The following is a 22,717-nucleotide window of genomic DNA, read 5'->3' on the forward strand; positions in this document are numbered from 1 at the left end:
GGGGCCGGGGTAGGCAGGGAGCCTGCCTTAGCCTTGCTGCACCTGCCACCGACCAGGAGCCACCAGAGGTAAGTGCTGCCCGGCAGGAGGCCGCACCCAACCCCCATCCCTGAGCCCCCTCTCAGAGCCAGCAGCCCATACAGTCTACCAGAGCCCCCTCCTGCACCCAAATTCCCTCCTAGAGCTTGCACTTCTCACCCCCTCCTGCACCCAAATCCCCTGTTCCAGGCTCAGCCCAGAGCTCCCTCCCACACTGCAAACCCCTCTGCCCCATCCCAGAGCCTGCACCCCCTCCCAAACCCCAAACCCCTACCCCAGCTCGGTGAAAGTGAGTGAGTGTGGGGGAGAGTGAGTGATGATGTGGGGGGGGTGGCGTGAGTGGGGCGGGGCTTTGGGGAAGGGGCGGGGTAGATCCTGGGTTGCCCTTAAATTCAAAAAGTGATCTTGGGCGTAAAAAGTTTGGAGACCACTGTACTAGATGATCACAGTGCATCCTTCCGGCCCTAAAATCTATGAATTCAGAAGATGATGCCCATGGAATTCCGCCCTAAGAATGTAATAAGAAGGCTGTGGGAGATGGGAGTTGGAGCTCAGGGAAACCACAGGCATGAGGGGAAACTTGTGTCAGAAACTAATGCTGCGTTAAATCAGTTCTGCAAGCTTCCTACTCCCAAGCCTTCTGATGGCTTTGACCAGACTGGTCCAAGTTGAGACCCTTCCTGTGACAGATGATCTGATTCATCAACAATATATATTTATAACCAAGGAAGATAAGTAGGGGGGGGAGGATAGGATTAAAAAACTCCACCGAAGCCAGACTGAAGTCATGCTCTGATACCTATCCCCAGAACAATGGATAGACCCATGATAAACATATAAGCCAGATAGGTTCATTGGCTTCTCTCAGAGCAACCAGTGAAGGGCTGCACTTGAGGCGTGGAGGGAGGGAATTCCCATGGGGGAAGTGCCACAACTTGGAGGGATTGCAAGGTGAGCTCCCCTAATACAGTACTCCTAGGAGGAAGCACTTGACAAACAGTTCGTGAGGGAGGAATATCCTCTGGACATAGCTCAGGGCTGAATCTCCCACAGGGAAGGCCAGAGAAGAGAAATGCTATTTACATATCAAATGGCCTTTTCTTCTCTGGCATCCAGCTGAGAAAAGGCCACATCTAGTTCAGCTTGTGAGAAGTGTAAATCCAGAGACAATACTCTAAACACTTCTTCTGTTTTAATTTCATCTTCTCTCTTTTTACTTTCAATGCCTCTAATTCTAAGGAAATCCACTGTTGTGTGGGGCTTTTAAGCAGTCCGGCCCTGAAGGGAGCAACCTCTAAGGAGAGTACAGAAGGCAAAAGGAGTTCTGGAACTTACGCTCTCCTCCCAGTCTTGGTCAAGGGCCATAGACAAAGGTGTCCTATCCCATTGAGTTGTGTGGCCTTCAGGCTATGGCAGTCAAACACAAGGGGTGAGGCTGAAGGACCTAGGTGATGGGAGTTGGAGGTAGTGTTTGGTTTGCAGTGATAGCAGCATTTTGGGTCTGGCTGTGGTGAAAACTCATAAGAAGCAACAGGTGAAAAAACAAGAATTATAGAGGGGGGAAAGAAAATCTGTTCTATACTTATTTTCTTTTTGGGTTAAGATTAGGAAAAGGCAGAAGGAGGAGGTGAGCTACGAGATGTTAAAGGAGGAGTAGCAATAGAGCTGTGTGGAGAAAGAAAACTACTTTAGCAACTTCAGCAACCAACAAAAACAAGTGTTATATCCATGGCCACATGCAGCCAAATGGGGGCTCAGGAACTGCAGAGAATGGAGAAACCTCGCAAGGGAGGAACCAGGCACAGCCAGTGCCAGGAGCCAGGTCGGGGCCTGAGGAAGTTGAGGGAGACCAGGGCCACAGCAGGCCAGGAGAAGCTGGAGAATCCAAGGTGGAGGATGAGACCTCAGCGGGGAGCTTGGAGGATGAATGGAATGTCTGCAGTGACAGGAAGAACCGCAGAGCATCACCTGGGCAGAGTGCCCAGGGCAAATGGGTCTGGGAGTGGAAGAAAGACCAGCTGGAGACAAAGCGACTACAGCTGCAGGAAAGATAATGTGTGGAGTAGGAATTAAAATGCCAACATAAGAAGGGAGAACATGACAGACAGCATTATCATGAAGTGGTGACTGAGTGGTTGCACAGCCAGAGGCTAAGCTATTGGGTAAATGGAGATAGAAATCACACATCTAATTCCACAAGCAATGTAGCTCTTGAGCTGTTTCCTAAACATAAAGAAGGTGGTACCATCTATGTTTTCTAAAGGCTTTGAATGAAGGTGCACACTGAACTGGGTAGCTGCTGTGGATAAGATGCAGTTTCTAGCTCCCTTACCGAATGGTTAATATTAACAGCATGATCTCAATGGCCAGTGAAGACTGTTTGAATGACAAGTTTAAAACCACTTTGCTGCAGAAATTTGAAGAGAGCTGTGACTCATACAGAAAGAAATTTCAGGGAGCTTGGAAGTAGGGTATTGAGGGTTATTCTGAAGTTGCTGCTCAGTTTGGAGGAGATGGGTATATGGGAGAGGAGTCTTCACAACAGAAGAGGCCTTTGGGCTGATTGAAATGGAACAGTTTTATATGCTGTTTTTTAAAGTGTGACTCATGGATCGGAAACTCAAAACTCTGTACACAGCAAGCAGATTAGCTGAGGAGTACATTGATAGTCCTTCTGGGACAGATGAAAGGTCGGGGGTGGGGGAGGTGATCACTGTAGTGCTTAGGAGTCCTAGTCATGGACCTTGTTCCCCTTGTGCTAGGTGCTGTACAAACACAGGTAGGAACTTCAGAATGATTTGTAAGCTGCTGAACTTGAAGCTTGGGAAGAGAGAGATTCCCCTGGGGGTTAACCTGGCTGGGGAGGTTGGCAGAAAAAAACGTTTGGGGGGGGATAGAAGATGACCTCAGGATACTTGATAAACAGGGTGGTGGAAACTCTCTTTCTGGGTCCAGCATGACAGGGGAGGCCAGAGAAGGTAATTGCTCTTTAAATACACAGGGGTGCCTTTTCTTCTCTGTAACTGAGCTGAGAAGGCAGCAGCTAGTTCAGCTTCTGAGAAGTGTAAATTGAGGGTTGTTAAGCAAAACACTTCTTTTGCTTAAATTCCATTTTCTCTGTTCTTATTCTCACCACTTGTAGTTTTAAGGAGATCTGCTGTCATATGGGTGTTCCAAACAGTCTGGCCTTGAAGGCAGCAAACTTGAACTTCTAAGAAGAGGTATAGGAGGCAAAAGGGGTCTCAGTCAAGGGCGATAGACAAAGGTGTCCTATGCCCGTGAATTGTGTTACCATCAAGCTACAGTGGGTGTATGCAAAGGGAGAAGCTGCCAATCCTTGATGAGAGTTGGCAGTGGTGGTTGGTTTATACTCCTGATAAATTTACCCATTGGTCTGTAATAATCTGAGTTGGTTCATCTCTAGTTATTGCCGCAAGACGCATCTTTTCTCCCAGGTCAGTAAGAAGATGGGTGAGGCTGGATATTTGTGTGAGCGGAGCTCTGGTGGGGTCTCTGTTGGGATGAGTGCATGAAACATTGTCATCATGGTAGTGATGCCTCTGTTTATCTGAGCAATGAGTTTAGCAGCAATTGGAAAGCACTATTATTATAGAGCTGCAGAAATCTAAGCAAGTAAATACACAGAAAGCTGAGGCTCCCTAAAGAGCATGACTTGGGCGGGGGATAAGCACTAACCAGCTGTCAAACACCTGCTGGCACAGTCTGCCCTGTGGTTAAACTGACACTAACATGCAGGAAGGAGACTGGCTTAGCCATGATTCTCAGCCCACTTCGCAACTGTTCAGTGTGCCTGACATGGGTAGAGACCAGGATCACCCCAAGTGGCATTTGAAGTGCAATGGGTGGAGGGGAGGGCAGCCAGGCATGAGTTTAAAGGCATACGGATATCTCCCTGGGGCTCTAAAGAGAAAGTGAGGTGAGGAGGAGTAGGAAGAACTGAGAGAGAAGGACTAAGACATTCTTCCAACATGAAATAATTGAGCTAGGCAGAAAAGGTTGTTCCAGCAGAGGAAGTATTGTCCAACAGTTAGGGCACTAGTTTGGGGCCTGATTTCTCTGCTCTGCCATAAACTTCCTGTGTGACTTTGGGTAAGTCAGTCTGTCTCTCTGTGCCTCAGTTTCCCTATCTGTACATGGGGATAACAGCCCTGCCCTGCCTCCCAGGGGTGTTATGAGGATAAACATATTAAAGCTTGTGAGACACTAAGATACCATGTTAATGAGGACCATATAACTAACTACCTCAGACAGACAGAAAAGGCAGCGAGTATCCAAATACAATTACCGAGGGTTCTTGAACACAAAACCAAGTAAAATAAAGAATTGTCCCTATGTGGCATAGCCTTGCACTGTCCTTTGACAGCTAAAACATCCGTTCACATTTTTATGTATTACATCACAAAAAAAACAACATTAAAAAGTAGAGCTGGTTGGGAATTTTCCACCAATGTTTCATTGGAAATTGCAGTTTTCACAAAATTGAAAATTTCCCCGCAGGGAATTTTTTTTATTTCCCATCAGAAAAATCTAAACAAAATAGATCCTTTTGGGTTGGGTTGACCCAAATCAGAACATTTTCAGCTCAAATTGAATCAAAAAGTTTTGTGTCAGGGCAGTTCGGTGTTAGTCTGTGTCCGCTGATGCAGTGTCTCATGGGAGACGGTAGTTCAGGTGCTTCCTGCCCGTGTTCTTCTCTATGGGCCAGACTCCCTGACGAGACTGCATCTCCCATTATGCACCACAGTCTTCTCTCTGGCTGAAATGATGTAATGCATCATGGGAGTTAACATAACCATGCATTTCCATCATGAAGATGTGGTCCCAGCCAGGGAGCGCCAGCCCACAGAGGAGAATAGGGGGACCTTGAATTGAAACGTCTATGAGACACCATAGCAGCTGATGCAGGCACAGATTAATGCTGAACCAACCTCAAACAAAACATTTCAACAGGCTCAACAAACCAAAATGAAAGAGTTTGATTCAGCAATGTTGAAATGAAAGGTTTTGAATCAAACTTTTTTTTGCACTTACTGTTCTGTGATATTTCACTTTTCCGTCCCAATTCTAGCTGAAACCAAATTTCACAATATCGCCATTTCCACAGGACAGAAATTCTGATTTGAACCAGCTCTAGTTAAAAGGACATTACTGCTGCAAAGTCAAACACCCCAAAATTAGGAATGCCAGCATTAAGGATGCCTGTGCAACTCGAATTTCGTTCCTTTGTGCCGATGCATTATGATACAGTCTTTAATTATCTGATCCCATACTATTTTTTTCGACAGGACCCCTGCCTCTTTCAGTGCCGAGGATGAGGTTGGGTGGAATAGAGCAGGCATTTAACAGAACACAGCAACATTACACAAGAGTTTTAGGAGAGGAGAAAATGAAAGAGACTTTATGCATATAAAACTATAAGGGCGATCCAGGGAGGTAAAATATAGTTTCCCCAAGATGGAATTTGTGGTTTACACCGCTGCTCTTGAAAAAAGTGCCATGGGATGTTTAATGACCACAATTGGCCAGGACCTCAATTTTACATCTTATCCTGCAGCGCAGCTCTCCCTGGTGCCATACAGGGCCACTGGCTTAGTATTGACAGAAATCCTTACTAAGCCACCACTACTACTTCCTGCATCTCCTGTTTCTTCCTTGGAGGTCACCTTTCCACCTACTGACCTGGCCCAACTCTTCCTTAGCTTATGAAAATGGATTAAATTACAGCCCAGGTGGGTAAAGCACAATGCCTTTTAGTGTTTAATGAACACCTGTAAAATGCTAATAGGACTCCAGGAGCTGGGGTCAGCCTGATGTTTGGACCTAAGCCCCTGACACAGTGGTATCTAGGAGCCCTCTTTCCATGAAGCATCCTTAGTAGTTAGAGTACCATGGTGCACAGAAGAACCAGCAAGGGAGGAAACTAGAGCACAGGTGCAAGTCAACCAATTCATAAGAGAATGTTACGGGGTGACTTGATCACTCTATAAGTACCTACATGGGGAACAAATATTTGATAATGGGCTCTATAATCTAGCAGGCAAAGGTATAACATAATCCAATGGTGGAAATTGAAGCTAGAAATAAGGTGTAAATTTTTAAGTGAGGGTAATTGGAACAATGTGCCAAATGTCATGGTGAATTCTCCATCACTGGCAATTTTTAAATCAAGATTGGATGCCTTTAAAAAAAAAAAAAAAAAGGATATGTTCTAGTTCAAAAGGGATTATTTTGGGGAAGCTCTGTGGCCTGTGTTGTTCAGAAGGTCAAAGTAGATTGGGATGGGCAAACTACGGGCTGCATCCAACCTGTCAGACCTTTTAATGCAGCTTTCGAGCTCCTGCCAGGGAGCCTGGTCAGGGGCTTGCCCTGCTCTGCATGTGCCGTGGCTCCATGCGGCTCCCGGAAGCAGCGGCATGCCCCCACTCTGGCTCCTATGCGTACAGGCAGCCATGGGGCTCCGCACACTGCCCCCACCACAAGCACAGGCTCTGCTGCTCCCATTGGCCGGGAACCATGGCAATGGGAGCTGCGGGGGCAGTGCCCACAGACCGGGCAGTGTGCAGAGCTGCCTAGCTGCGCCTCCACATAGGAGCCAGAGGGGGGACATACCGCTGCTTCCAGTAAGCTCTGCCCGGAGCCTGCACCTCTGACCCCCTCCCGTGCCCCAACCCCCTGCCCCAGCCCTGATCCCCCTCTCACCCTCCAAACCCCTCAATCCCAGCCTGGAGCCCCCTCCTGCACCCCAAACCCCTCATCCCCAGCCCCACCCCAGAGTCCGCACCCCCAGCCAGAGCCCTCACCCCCCGCCCCAGACCCCAACCCCCTTCCCCCATCCTGGAGCCCCCTCCTGCACTCCAAACCCCTCAGCCCCAGCCCAGAGCCCCCTGGCCCCACCCTGGAACCCACACCCCCATCCCAGAGCCCATACCCCCTCCCACACCCCAACCCCCTGCCTCATCCTGGAGCCCCCTCCATTATTCTGAGCCCCTCTGCTCCATCCCCAGCCCCCTCCTGGACCCCAAAGCCTTCATCCCTGGCCCTATCCCAGAGCCTGCACCTCCAGATGGAGCCCTCACCCCCTCCCGCATCCCAACCCAGAGCCGCCTCCCGCACCCCGAACTCCTCATTTCTGACCCCACCCCATAGCCTGCACCCCCAGCCAGAGCCCTCACCCCCTCCTGCATCCCAACCCCTAATTTCATGAGCATTCATGGCTCACCATACAATGTCCATACCCAGATGTGGCCCTCAGGCCAAAAAGTTTCCCCACCCCTGGGCAATGGTCCCTTCTGGTCTTGGAATCTATGCATACCGATGGTGAAATCTAACCAGTGGCTTGTGTCCTATTGTGATGCCATCCTTTACTATCCTCAGTGTGATGTAAAAGCATCAAGGAGGAATAGACCAATGGGTTTATCTTGATAGTTTCAGGATCTATGGTAAATTGATATGAGTATCAAACTTTCTGTAAATCCAGCACACTTGTGCACATACGGTCCTCTTTATTTTCCATCTGCAAATGGGTTAAATAGGCTAGAAATGAGACGAGAGCAGAGCTGAATGGCTACCCTCTAGTTTCATAGACTGCAATCGATTTCTATTTCTGATATTCCACAGGCAGGCTGTGGGATTTCCTGGTTCGCTGTCTTGTGCACCTGCAACATAGGTGAGAGTGTTCCCCACTAAACCGACATTGCACAGGCTGCGGGGCTGCCTCCCTCACAAATAGCATAATAACTGAATGCCTTCAACAACCATTTCCACACTCTCAGACATCACATACGCATATACCACAGGAACACATCCTGACACCACACACAATACACATTGAGTGCATGCGCACATACAGCCAGCATGGGCACAGGCTGAGAAGATGGGCCTGTCCTCACTCCTGCACAGCTAGTTGTTTAAAAGGCACTAATTAAAGATTTTTTTGTTCGGATCTAATTCGTTTGGTTGTATTTTATCTTCTCTGACATGATTTCTGTGTTGTTTGTTGGTGGTTTGTTTGTTTTTTCTTTACAGCCTCAGCTACTGATCCAGGAGAAAGAAACTCAGGAAGGATATTCCCAAGAGAGCAGTGACCTGAATTCTAATTCACCGCCTGCCACAGGAGGTTTGGGATTAGATAAACAGAATTACACACGGTTAAAATATACAGCCATCCTTGCAGTAAACCATGTATATATCCCAGCATCTATAACACCATATGCTAGGACTCTGCTGGATCTTAGAAACTAAGCAGTGTTGTGTGTGTCAGTACTTGAATGCAAGACCTCCAAGGAACACTGCATCAGTATGCAAAGCCAATATGTGACACTTCCCTCTGTATCAATACTGAATAGTCCAGCATGCTGTTACAGGCAGAGAGAGGAAGCACTGTACTTCTGGTTTTCCAAGAAGTTATGAGACTGAGGTTCTGGCCACTTTGGATGTATTTAAGATCAACCAGAAATTATGGGCTTGATGCATGAATCACTGGATGAAATTCTCTGGGCTGTGTTATGCAAGAAGTCAGACTAGATGAGGTCCCTTCTGGCCTTAAAAATAGGAGTGAAGGCTCTTCTGCTCTTTTCAGGAGAGAGTGGAAGTTGTTATTGTCATGGATAAACTCCATTCTGGATAACTTCATGCTGCCTCCAATATGCTGTTCCTCTCCCCTTCCAGTCGTAAACTCTCGGTTAGTATTGTGTGCTGTTAAACGGTGGCTGGGATTTCACCAGAGATGCTAACATTTCAGTGGTGGATGAAATGACAGCAGCATTTAGTGTCAGGTTTCAGAGTAGCAGCCATCTTAGTCGATATCCGCAAAAAGAAAAGGAGGACTTGTGGCATCTTAGAGACTAACAAATTGATTTGAGCATTAGCTTCATATTTTCTGTGTATGTAAAATCTCCCCACTGTATTTTCCACTGCATGCATCCGATGAAGTGAGCTGTAGCTCACAAAAGCTTATGCTCTGATCAATATGTTAGTCTCTAAGGTGCCAAAAGTACTCCTTTTCTTTTAGCATATAGTGTGTATATCCGATTGTAAAGTGCTTTGAGATTCTCCAGGATGAATGGTGCTAGGTAAAAGTAATACCATTGTTATAAAAAATTAGAGATGGGCCACAGCTAAAACCTTGGTTCTGAATACACCAGACCCTTGGAAAAGTTTGAATCCAGATTTGACCTTTGCAGCTTGAGCCCATTTCTCTCACAAAGACTTGTGCAGAATGAAGTTTTACCATCAGTGAATTTTGCAGGAAACTGGTCCTTTAATGCTTTCCCTTGAGTGGGTAGGGAAAGGGAACCAGCAAGAGGTAGAAGTTGTCATTAACACTGACATGCGGTCAGCACAGCTGCACCCTCATCCCTTTACCGTTGGTGGCGTTTAACCTGGCGTGCAAAGCAAGCTAACTGACGTCGGGGAGCCAAACCCAATCTTGGTTTCTTAGAAAGTCCCTGGAGATGCCACATGATGAATGCCAAGTTTGTTAACCTCAGTTGTTTGATTCGGTTTCCTCTTTGACTCCTGCTCCCATATCACTTCCTGCCACTGAGTTGCATGATGACATCAGCACAGTCCCAGGCTTATAAGTGATGACCTCACTTCCTGCCCAATTCTCTGTCTTATTTCTGCTTTTCATAGAGCTCTTAGCATCACCCAAAACCGCACCCTTTCAGTTTGAGCAGGACTGAGGGCACTGGCATGTGGAATACATTTCCCTCCTGTTACACTGACAGGCAGGCACAGATGTGTTAGGATAAGCAGATGCTGCAGTGAGTGTGAGATGGCAGTGTAGCATGTGGTACTGTAACACAGCCAGCTAGTTACTTCGGTACTTTCTGCTACACAGATGGGGATACTTTCTTCTAGTGTGTGTGGTTCACTTCCTGGAGGTGCAGAGATTTGTGGCACTGGAGACAGGAAAGCTGCTGTGTCCTGGAGTGAAGTGTGGAAGGTAATACAAAAGCATGGATAGTATGAAATCTAATTCTCCTCCTCTCTAGAGTCATTCATAGCAATTTTAATTCAAACAATAGCCTGAAAATGAATCTGGGATGCAGTCTTGTATGTGGAGCCTTTAAGCTGCCTTGCTGGAGACTTTCTAGATTTCAGATTCATTCAGGAGTGTGATGCAGCTGTAGCTGCTTCCAAACCACTAGTTTCTGAATGTGAGCCAGTTCCATGCACCTGCAACTAACTTAAAAACTGGGTGCTATGCTGCAGACAGGATTTGCACTCTCCACACAGAGCGTGACATCTCTAGGGCAGCTAATCACTGAGATGTCTATTGTCTTTATTGAGCTTTTGCAGGACAGGACTTAGATGCTGTGATAGGAACAAGGAGTCCTTGTGGCACCTTAGAGACTAACAAATTTATTTGGGCATAAGCTTTCATGGGCTAAAACCCACTTCATCAGATGCATGGAGTGGAAAATACAGGAGCAGGTATAAATACATGAAAAGATGTGAGTTGCCTTACCAAGTGTGAGGTCAGTCTAACAAGACAATTCAATTGACGGCAGGATACCAAAGGAGGAAAAAAAAACTTTTGAAGTGTTGATGAGAGTGGCCCATTTCAAACAGTTGACAAGAAGGTGTGAGTAACAGTAGGGGAAAATTAGTATTGGGGAAATTAGGTTTAGGTTTTGTAGTGACCCAACCACTCCCAGTCTTTATTCAGGCCTAATCTGATGGTGTCCAGTTTGCCAATTAATTCCAGTTCTGCAGTTTCACGTTGGAGTCTGTTTTTGAAGTTTTTTTGTTGAAGAATTGCCACTTTTAGGTCTGTTATTGAGTGACCAGGGAGGTTGAAGTGTTCTCCTACTGGTTTTTGAATGTTATGATTCCTGATGTCTGATTTGTGTCCATTTATTCTTTTGCGAAGAGACTGTCTGGTTTGGCCAATGTACATGGCAGAGGGGCATTGCTGGCACATGATGGCATATATCACATTGGTAGATGTGCAGGTGAACGAGCCCCTGATGGCATGGCTAACGTGATTAGGTCCTATGAAGGTGTCACTTGAATAGATATGTGGACAGAATTGGCACCGGGGTTTGTTGCAGGATTTGGTTCCTGGGTTGGTGTTTTTGTTGTGTGGTGTGTCGTTGCTGGTGAGTATTTGCTTCAGGTTGGGGGGCTATCTGTAATTGAGGACTGGCCTGTCTCCCAAGGTCTGTGAGAGTGAGGGATCGTCCTTCAGGATAGGTTGTAGATCCTTGATGATGTGCTGGAGGGGTTTTAGTTGGGGGCTGAAGGTGACAGCTAGTGGCGTTCTGTTACTTTCTTTGTTGGGCCTGTCCTGTAGTAGGTGACTTCTGGGTACTCTTCTGGCTCTGTCAATCTGTTTCTTCACTTCAGCAGGTGGGTATTGTAGTTTTAAGAATGCTTGATAGAGATCCTGTAGGTGTTTGTCTCTGTCTGAGGGATTGGAGCAAATGCAGTGGTGTCTTTAGAGCTTAGCTGTAGCCAGTGGATCGTGTGATGTGGTTTGGATGAAAGCTGGAGGCATGTAGGTAAGTATAGCGGTCAGTAGGTTTCCGGTAAAGGGTGGTGTTTGTGTGACCATCGCTGATTTGCACTGTAGTGTCCAGGAAGTGGATCTCTTGTGTGGACTGGGAGTGGATGGATTATTACATAATTTTTAGTTTATTTCCCCGTACTAATTTTTCCCCCTACTGTTACTCACGCCTTCTTGTCAGCTGTTTGAAATGGGCCATCCTGATTACCACTATAAAAGTGATTTTTCCTCCTGCTGATCATAGCCCACTGTAATTGATTTGTCTCTATAGAGTTGGTAAGGCAACCCCCATCTTTTCATGTTCTCTGTATATATATCTTCCTACTGTATTTTTCACTCCATGCATCTGATGAAGTGGGTTTTAGCCAACGAAAGCTTATGCCCAAATAAATTTGTTAATCTCTAAGGTGCCACAAGTACTCCTCGTTCTTTTTGCTGATACAGACTAACGTGGCTACCACTCTGAAACCTGTGATAGGAACGTGTCAGGAAGCTTGCACCTTCTAGGAACTGCCCTATGCACAGCTCTACTGGGGCTGATGGTCCCTTGTGTCGTGATCACTATATTAATACACAAATAAAAAAAACAAACCTGGAAATATCCAACTGGACATGGTCTGGCCTGACTCCTTGCTGGTCTCTCCTTAATGAGAGCTTGGAGGAGGAAGAGGGAAGTGGAGGGGAAGAATCAGAGAGGAGGGGCTCCTGCGAAAGTGCTGTGGGTGAGGCAATGACAAAGAGTTGAGAGAACTGTTCCAGAAAGAGTGATTTGTTTCCTGGGCCCTGTGCAGCCTGAACCCCTTCTTTCTGTGATATTCCCAGGGTGCTGATTCTGGGGTTTCCTAACAGCTCAGAGATTTTGCTTTGCGTAGATTTCATTACTTTTCAGTTGCCTATTTCCTGTGATGACACCATTGAAGTTTCTCTAGTTGCCCAGGCTGGGTGTTCCTGCACCCCTCATGACAGAGTGCTGCATGATTAATGAGCCTGACATCACCTACTTCCCCAAAACCACAGAGGAAGCCTTGACTTGTTTTGTTTTATTATTTCAAAAGTAAATCATCCTTTCTAGTGAAACATAGGGGAGCAAGAGAAGCCCCCAACTCTGCAATCAGTGCGGCCAGGACCCAGCCAGAAGCAGGAGGGAAATTTGTATTTTGTTTCCTCCCTGCCCTTCTCCCACCGTTCGCCTCCTCCCTTCAGTCGGGTTGGTGGTGTGAGAGTTCAGCCCACTGGCAAACCGCTGAGCCACTCCTTTCCCGGGACCAAGTCTAACAGCCATCCCAGCTTTCCCTGAAGCAGAGAGCCAGGTACAGGTCGGGGGAGCTCCCTGATCATCTACTCTGACCTCCTGCATAACGCCAGCCAGAAAACTTCACCCAGGGACTCCTGAATCCAGCCCATAGCCTCTGACCTTTCTGAGCACACACTCATGTAACCACTGCAAGGTTCAGATATTTATGTGGACTCTGGGCCTGATTAGCTACCCACTGCAGTCACTGAATGTGTTGCCATTGACGTCACTGAGTCAGGGATCGAGCCCTTTATGAGTTCCCTTCAACCCACCTCCTCGCAATCGTCCATTTACTTTCTGACTCCCCCTTTCCTTCCTCCCCTCCTCCTCAGCAACCTCAAACAGCTGTGCGACTCCCACTCCATACTCTCCCTACACCCTCCCCGTCCTTCCAATTTCTCCTGCTGTCCCTCCAGTGAAAGTCTGGCACAGGCCACTGAAACCACCCCTGAGCATTGCTGCCCAGGTGCACCTAACTACTGTAGTTCAGGTCTTTGTACCTTGGGGATTTGGAAGGAGCCCCTCAAGGCTGCATGATGCTCAGGGACCACCCCTATTGCACATGGTGCTGGGAATTCTTTAACCCAATGCTGTCACTGTAACAGGGAGGTGTGTGGGGCTCCAGAGCTCTAACCCCATCTTTCTCATGCTATCTCCCTTTAGGCACTCCTGGAAAAGATTCTCATAGGACGGGCAGGACTACAGGCCTCAGGAGATCTCTGAGCACCGCCCCTGCTGCACCACAGTAGCACCCTGCCTGCTGATGTTGTACTGAAGCCACAAGGATTAGGAAAACCAACCAACCTTAATTTCACGCTTAAAATACCCTCCACCCCATAACTTTGGCAAAGCCAGAGCCCCTGCTGCCCTCCTGCTCACCCAGACAGCAATCTCAGGCATGACAGCCAGAAAGCTGTATTGAAAAAACAGCAGCCTCCTTGTGAAGGGGATTCCCTCACCTGGTTTGTATTAGACCTTTGCAAGGAATTAGGGTTACATTAATCTCTTAAAAAGCCTTTACAACTTGTAACTTGTGCTGTCAGGAATAGCCACAGTCCCACAGGGAAGGGAAGCTGACTTAATATATGCAGACACAGTGAAGGTGACCTAGTCACTCTGCCACTGTTTGAGCTCACCTAGTAACACCATCAGGGGGAATGGGGCATAAGCTTCTATTTTCAGGAGAGCATTGAGAAAGCCTTTGGGGACCAGCTCCTGGATTGGTTGCTGCTCATTTCCTCGGGCAGTGAAGAATCCTTTCTCCCACTCTCCCCAAATAGAAAAAACAATGGGAATTGCCAAATTGCCATGGGCCAGTGCCTCATCTAGTCAGTTACCCTTGCTTCAGTCTAGAGACCTTGGAGGAAAACCTAAGACTTGAAAAAGCTGGACTGCTGGGCGGGGGAGGGGAAGGTCTTCCTCCCCTGTTGATAATCTTGCTCCCTGAAACATTTGGGTTGATGAACCTTATTTTTTATCCTAGCTAGTGTCAGTCCAGGGGTTATTTGGGGGGCCATATCCCCACAACCAGTCCACACCCAGGAACAACTCTCAGTGAAGTCAATGAGAATATTTCATGAGTAAGCACTAGATAAACACAGAGTAAAGACCCCTGGATTCTTAACAGGCCTGTCTGCAAAAAAAGGGTTTCTTCTTTACTGAGCCTCATGACTGGTGTTACCAACTCCAAAACCACCTTGGAAATTCAGTCACCCCTTGGTGTGTCTGCACGTTTAGAAACTAAACATATGGCATCCTCTGGTGTTGCAATAGTGCATATGAAAATATCTTTATACACTCCAATTTCAGGAGTGCCTTGGGATATAGCGATAGCCAATCAGGTTTGGGTTATTGCAAGTGGCTATTGGCCTCATGCTTCTGTGCCAGATTTGATCTATCCAAGTCTTGGGGTCCAGGGTGTTTTTAATATCCAGTCCCACCCAGTGGAAATCCACTGGTATTTTCTATCCATTGGAATGAATTCCTGCCTCATAAAATAGGCGGAGTAGATATTTCAATTATATGGGACAAGATATAAAAGTGGACAGCTTTTAGACTTGTTAAAATATTTAATAGGACATAATTGGCTATATATGTAGGGAAGCAACAGCAGAAACCTGTAAAATGGCTGGATTTATTGAGCTCAAACGTTAATCTTTTACCAAAGATCTGTTCCTTTAGCAGGTAATTATTTCACATAGAAAAATCCCTGTAGCTTTTTAGGAGGAATGGTTAACTCTGGAGATGGGTAATAGAATGTGGGGCCTTTCACCTCTAGGCTCTGAGATCAAATCCAATCCAACATAATAGTAACAAAGGGTTTTAGACCCCTAACTTCCATTTATTTTAATGGAAGTTTGGCATCTAAATCCCTTTGGAACTGGGCCTAAGACCCTGATCCTGTAGTTGACTCCACGCAGGGGGACTTCTTGCTCTAATAGTTGTTTCTGTCTAATGGCTGCTTTATGGTAGTCTACTTGAAATGAGTTAGAATGACTCAGCTGAGTTCCTAGTGGAACACCACATCACAATAACCATTTCCACTCTTCTGACAGTCTTATCAGAGCAGGCAAGGCTGAAGTGGTGCAGATACTGACTGACTTTATCAATGCGGTGGTCACCCCCAAGTCAAGAATGAGGCAGGTGGGTGAGGGTTGGGAAAGACTGCACTGCTACTTATGCTATCCCTGTTCTATAGATAAGTAGAGGAATTTAGGTCCAAGGGCTGACAATGCGATGGCTTTCCTAAGTAATAAATCTGCTCCCAGATATACAGAGAGAAAATTTTAGCCTTGCAAAATTTCCATGAAAATTTATCAGCACAGGCACAAAAACTGCCCTGGACTATGCTGCTGATGCAAACTGATGAGGAAGAAAGGAATAATATTTCACTCACCTAGAGTTTTCTTGTAAGTATTCTTGTTGAAATAGTCCATCTTCCCCAGATGGACAAAATATTATTTGTGGTTTCCACCATCCCTCTCCATGAGTGCAATGATGGTGCTTTGGAAGGGGAAAGGTGAGCATGTTTCCTGCTGCATTTTCCTTAATTTTTTTTAGATACCTCCACTGCTTACCACTTTTAACTATTCCCAAAACTGGCTGCAGCGGCATAATGGGTGAGATTCATATTTTTTGGTACATTCCATTAGAGGATCCATTTTATGCTCTTCTGAGTTCAGATACTGGAGCTGGGCTTCGTATCAGGTGGATACAATCATCCAGTTGTGGCTCATCTCACAACTCAAAGGCTGTGCTGGATGGACACAGAAATCCATTTCAAGTTCTTGACTCCAGGTGAATTAACAGACTGTAGGAGTTCTCTGTCTGCCAGACTCTAAATGCTGATTTAGCTAATATTTTTCATCTGTGAGTGTGACAGGCAAAAATGCCAGACTGGGATTTTCTCTTCACCTGAAATGGATTTGGAGTAAGCACTTGTACAATATGCGGTCTGGTTAATTACTGTATCATGATTGACAATCAGGCATTTCTCAGTATATTATCTAGATCTTTCTCAGTTGGTGTGCATGCACAACGACAGGGAAAGGAGACTGGCTTTTGTTTTAACACAAATGACTGAGAAATCTGGTTAGTTTCAGGTAGGGAGGGCAGTTCCCCTTTGGCCACATCAGTGTCCTCTGTCTTGTAAAACGGGTCAGTCTTTGCTACCTCTTGCTGTCTCACTCAGCAACCACAACAGAAAAAGTCGCCATAAAAGCATGGCTATATTGGGAACAACAAGCAGAATTCTATATTTTTGGGAGATAATCTGTGTCTGCTCCTTTTAAGAGTCTGGTGCTGTGAAAAACCTACCTGTACTTTTTGTTTCAATCTTCCTGTAGAGACTGGGGGTGAAAACCTGGCCCAGCTGAAGTTAATGGCAAAATTGCTGTTGCCTTTAATGGGGCCAGGATTTCACCCTATAGCTTTATTAGTTCTTAGGAAAAAAAAATAGAACGCTTTTTATTCCCCATGTTTGACTTTTCAGTCTGTGCAAAACAATGGGCTAGAACCAAAACCCTGCATCTAAACAAATGAATTTGTAACCTTTGCAATGCAATCAGATCAAATATATCAAGTCCTGCAATCAAATCAAAATAACTACAAGACAGACAGATTCAAAATCTCAGTAGCCAGATTCTGATTTTGCAGAATAAAAATTGCGGAGGTTTGGATCCACATCCCATTTTATATGTGCTCTAAAGTTTGGTAGGATCAGCTAAATGGTTCTGGTTTTGGCCCATGGATAAAGATAATGTTAATTTGGGATTAGCTTTTACTTTTGTTAATAAAGATGTAAGTCAGACAGCATCTCTGGGTTCAATTTTCTTGTTCTTTGTGCTTTCTCTTTGAGTGAAACCCAGTGAGAGTGCATGGCATTTGCGAACCACAGGACGTCTGAGCTTTTCTTCCTTCACCTTAAACAAAGATTATAAAATAATAATTGGTCTGTATGACACTAACCCTTGGGTCTACACAAAAATGATAGATAATGAACTCCAGGGAATGCAGCAGAAGAACGAACAGGCAAGTCACATAAGCCAAATTTTCAAACTTGGGTGCCTAAAGTTAGATACCTAAATCCTTATTTACCAGCATCTTCTGATAAAAAGACAGTAAATTTAAAAGTGCATAAACTGGAATTGGTTTAATCAGAGTAACAATTAATTCTGCTTCCCCCTGAACAAACGCACACTTCCCACAATTTATTCCATAATGCACACATCCCACAATAAAATTAATTCTGTAGCTCTTTGTACAACTAATTCTGCTCTCACACACACACAGGCTCACCAGTTAATTCCACAGCCTGCTGATCAGTCCTTCACCCCCACACAACTCCCCAGCACAGCATGTGTCCTCAGTCAGTCCTACCTCTCCATCAATTCTGACCCCATATGCTATCCCTCATCCTAATCAATCCTGTTCCCAAACACACCTCTTTACAGGATCTGTGGTTGAGGGAGTGGCAGCAGCCCTGGAGGGCTTTTCACCGTACTCCTGGAAAGAGGTGGTTTTGTGGGGCTGCAACTGAAGCCCTGGGAGAAGAGGGCTACTTCTTCCCCCTCTGCCAGGACAGGCTGTTTGTTCTCAAGGCTGGATCATTCCAGGAAAGCTCCAGCCCTGTGTTGGCAAGAGCAATGCCTGTTTCTCATGCTAATGGACAAGCTGGTCCCTAAGCATGTGCAGCAGCTCTGATCGGCTGTCATTCCCCAGAAGGCAGGGAAATAGGGCAGAGAGCCAACTGTATGGGGATTTCCCCCTTAGATTCAGAGTTTTCCCTGTACACCCTGAAGCCCCACTTGGTTTTATGCCTACTATGAACATCTTCCCTCCCTGCATAGGGCTGCCCTACATTTCTGCACAGGTCAGGGGGACCTCAAGCTGGAGTGGGAGGTAGAGCAGAAAGGGAACCAGTAACTCTGCAGCATGCTCCCCCCAAGCCCTGATTCAAGCCCTGATTCACAGAGGGGGCTACACCTCTGCAGTGTTTGGGCTGCCTGGGTCAGGAAGGGCTGCAAATATGGTGGAAGGACGAGGGGAGCCACTGCAAAATGCAGCCTTCACAGACTCCAAAGTCAGAAGGGACCACTGTGATCATCTAGTCCAAGGGTGGGCAAACTTTTTGGCCCGAGGGCCACATCGGGGACTAGAAATTGTATGGTGGGCCATGAATGCTCACAAAATTGGGGTTGGGGTGCAGGAGGGGGTGTAGGCTCTGGGGTGGGCCTGGGGATGAGGAGTTTGGGGTGTAGGAGGGTGCTCTGGGCTGGGACCAAGGGGTTTGGAGGGCAAGAGGGGGATCAGGGCTGGGGCAGGGGTGCAGGTTCTGGCTGGGGGTGCAGGATCTGGGGTGGGGCTGGGGATGAGAGGTTTGGGGTGCAGGAGAGTGCTCCGGGCTGGGATTGAGGGGTTTGGAGAGCGGGAGGGGGATCGGGGCTGGGTTGGGGCATGGGGAGAGGTTCAGGGGATGCAGGCTCCAAGCAGCACTTACCTCAAGCGGCTCCCGGAAGCAGTGGCATATTCCTTCTCCGGCTCCTACGCAGAGGCGCGGCCAGGCAGTTCTCCACGCTGCCCCATCCACAGTCACCGCCCCTGCAGCTCCCATTGGAGTGCATAGGAGCCAGATCAGGGCCATGCCGCAGCTTCTGGGAGCTGTGTGGTGTGGCCCCAACCCTGCACCCTGGCCAGAGCAGAGTCAAGCCACTGGTCCAGCCCCCGACACTGCACCCCTGCCGGGGCGGGGTCAAGCTGCATGGTCCAGCCCCTGACCCAGCACCCCAGCGGGAGCAGGGCCAAGCCACATGGTCTGACCCCCAACCCAGCCGGGGCAGGGCCGAGCCACGGGGTGCGGCTCGCAGGCTGGCTTAAAAATGGCCCGTGGGTCATAGTTTGCCCACCCCGATCTAGTCTGACCTGCTGTATAACACAGACTGGAGAATTTATCCAAAATAATCCCTAGAGCAGAGCTCTTAGAAAAACAGCCAGTCTTGATTTTAAAATTGCCAGTGATGGCGAATCCACATCAACCCTTGGCAAATTGCTCCAAAGGTTAATTACTCTCAATGTTAAAAAGAAAAGGAGGACTTCTGGCACCTTAGAGACTAACAAATTGATTTGAGCATAAGCTTTCGTGAGCTACAGCTCACTTCATCGAATGCATGCTCAAATCAATTTGTTGGTCTCTAAGGTGCCACAAGTCCTCCTTTTCTTTTTGCAGATACAGACTAACACAGCTGCTACTCTGAAACCTGTCATCGGTCAACGTTCAGTCATTGAATCATGTATGCCTTTCTCTGCTAGACTGACGAGCCCATTATCAAGTAATTGTTCCCCATGTAGGTAACTAAATTGAGTTCCTTGAGTCTATCACTATAAAACATATTTTCTAATCCTTTAACAGAGATGCCAAGGGTTGGCTGTCCTTAAGAGTGAGATTTACAGCCCCAAAGAGTGTGATTCAATGACAAAAAGCGAGACTTTCCAGATGGCGTGTTAGGTCCTTGCTCAGGAGCGGTGCTAGGAGAGGCTTGTGGGGGGCTATAGCCACCCTAAAATTTGCCTTATCCCCCCTGTAGCAGCTGCCACTCTCCAGCCACCCAGCTCTGAAGGCAGAGTGTAGAGAGTGGTGGCTCTTGGCTGGGCGCCTAGCTCCAGCAGCAACACAGAAGTAAGCCTGGGCAGAGGGCTGGGGGGCCCAAGAGCAGCCCCATCCCATGTTCCCACCCACTGGAGCATGCTGCTCAGGCCAGGTGGAGGGTCCGGGATTCCCAACAGCAGCCTGTACTGACCCACTTCAGCCCAGGCTCCTGGGCCTCACCCTCCATGGTTGCTGCTCCCTGAGGCCTCTGTCAGCCCTGGAGCTGGGTCCCTGCCTAGGCAGCTCTTACCAGCTATGACCAGCCAGTGCCCCGCACTGTCCAGCTCAGCTCTGGCTTCCAGCCCCTGGCCTGGCCAGGGCCACAGATGAGGACAGTGCCAATGGAGGGATGGGGCCTCATGCCGAGGGAAGGTGCAGCCCTCCCAGTTTTCTGTCTGGCCACCTCAGCCAGTTAATAACCCCTAGTTTAGGCACACAGTCAGTGGACAAAACAAGAGAAATATTCAAAAATAAACTGTTTTTATATAAACTTAATAAAAAAGAAAAAACTGCTTTATCAATACAACAATATGTTTATTTTGCATATCACTTTGTCCTAGTAATCATCCATTTGAAAAACACTTTATAAGTACAAATACTATTTGGTTTGGGTAATATTGCTCATGTTACATTTACAACAAACTAAAATGATCAGATTCCAAAATAAATAAATGCAAAATAAATTCATTAAAATTAAATAATTAAAATAAACCACACACAAACAATACATTGCATAAATATAAAAATACATAAAATAATCAAATTAAATTTAATTAATTTTAAGTTAACAAACCGTAGATAAAGGATTCAGATTCCACATTTCTTTTAATATTTAATTTGGTTTCACGTTTTATTTGTGTGCTTTGTTATATTGCCATGAGACCCCCTTTGCTGTTTTTATAACTTCTTTTGGTGGCTTAAACTTGTACCATGGCTGAGGATTTGCCAGCTTCGCTTGGATAATAGAGACCAGTGGCCCTTCTAGTCCAAGGTTTGGTTTGAATGGTGTCTTATTCTTTCGAACAAGACTGAACGCTCTCCCTTCTCCTGCATTTGAGTGGGATAAAACTAAGACAAGCCTGGCACCTGTGAACAGTAATGGGAACTTGAGAAGACCTAATTTAAAAAAAGAAGTCTTACCTGCTACTGGGACAATGAAGGGCCATGGATTTGTCCAGTATGGTTTAAATTTTGAACTGGATTTTGCAGAACCTGCAATCTTTCAATCAAGTCCTACTCATTTTTTGGGCGAACTCATTTTTTTGAGCATCAGGTATTCACACACACAACCATACCTCACCTCCGGATAGCCTCCTCTCTTGGGCCTATAGTCTCCATGGTTACCACAGTACACAAGCTTTGAAAGTGGTTGCCAAGCTCCAAGCCCTATGCCTGAGGCCCCAGGTATATTGTTGTCTCTTTCAGCCCTTGAGTAAAAGTATTTTAAATCTTTGTATATTTACTCAAAATGAGTGAGATAAGTTTAGGAATATGTGTGAGAGTGAGATAGCATGCTAACAAGTGAGTCTCACATCCAGTGAGTGAGACTTGTCATGTCTGCCTTTAATCATTCTTCTGGCTCTTCTCTGAACCCTCTCCAAGTTACCAACATCCTTCTTGAATTGTGGGCACCAGAACTGGACACAGTATTCCAGCAGCGGTCGCACCAGTATCAAATCACCTCTCTACTCCTACTTGAGATTCACCTTGTAAAAGGGTTGAATTAGGCCAGGGGGTCCAATCAACCAATTAAGTAGCAAGCAGGGAAGAGATTTAGGCTAGGAGGAGCCACTAATTGGGAGCAGGCTCAGCTGGACAGGAATAGGAGGGGCCTGTATAAAGCCCAGGAGCTGCGGGCTGCTGGGAAGTAGGCTGCATTCACTCTTTAGAAGGAGTGTTTAGGTTTGTAGAGGGTAGATCATGGCCACTTCCTGTAGAGGTGTGTTGGGAGGCTTGTGAACCCAGAGCAGGAGAAGCGGCTCAGGGGAAAAGTAGCAAAGAATAGGAGTGTAGATCTTGGCTGCTGATTAAAGGGCCCCTGAGCTGGAATCTAGAGAAAAGAGTGGGCATGGGTTCTCCTACCAGCCACTGGGAATGTGGCACCGACCAGGCAGAGAACAGTGAACTACCTGGATATGACATTCTATACCTTGGGGGAGCATGTTATAACCCCCATATTCCTCATTTTCATATAATTGTGATCTTATGTAAAAAGTATGCCTTGTAAGGTATCATGGGGAAAGGTTATGATCTGCTGAAAGTCATTTCTCTATCCATATATGTAGTTATGAGAATTGTGTAGTATGGTTGTCACTAAAACGTGCTGTAAGTTGGGGGAATCAGCCAGATATTAGCTACCCAGAGGCAACAGCAAGGAAAGTAACCAACACCTGGGTGGGATGTCAAACAACCCATCAACAGCCATTGTCCAGCCTGGGAACTACAATGCAATGACTCACCTGCATGAGGCCACACCAGGGAAATTGTTCAACCTTGCTTGACTTGGGGGGTGGGAAAAGCCAAGAAGGAAGAAAGGACATGGTAAAAGGGGAGACATTTGCCCTGTGCGCGTGCGCTCTCTCTCACCGACATCTACAGACACCACACCAAGCGACTGAAGCACTGATCAAAGGGGAGAGCCTGGCTGAAGAGCAACCAGCCAGCCTGTGGTGAGAAGCATCTAAGTTTGTATGGGAACTGAAAGTGT

At 46.7% G+C, this 22,717-nt stretch overlaps 1 protein-coding gene across 3 annotated transcripts in view; it reads left to right on the forward strand.

Annotated features, from left to right (window-relative positions):
* LOC114019978 (high mobility group protein HMGI-C) overlaps positions 1–17,180 on the forward strand; it is a 38,651-nt gene extending 21,471 nt beyond the window's left edge. For 2 of the 3 annotated variants that reach the window (XM_037905586.2, XM_043552355.1), the window contains exons 5-6: positions 8,086–8,176; positions 13,530–17,180. In XM_037905586.2, the coding sequence (XP_037761514.1) occupies positions 8,086–8,176; positions 13,530–13,615 (177 nt within the window). In that variant the 3' untranslated portion in view covers positions 13,616–17,180. Of the gene's footprint in view, positions 1–7,677; positions 7,727–8,085; positions 8,177–13,529 lie in introns of all 3 variants that reach the window. The other variant, XM_043552356.1, reaches the window with a different exon arrangement.
* The last annotated feature ends 5,537 nt before the right edge of the window (positions 17,181–22,717 follow it).

Source organism: Chelonia mydas, chromosome 7 (genome assembly GCF_015237465.2).
Source record: "Chelonia mydas isolate rCheMyd1 chromosome 7, rCheMyd1.pri.v2, whole genome shotgun sequence".
Lineage (NCBI taxonomy): Eukaryota > Metazoa > Chordata > Testudines > Cheloniidae > Chelonia > Chelonia mydas.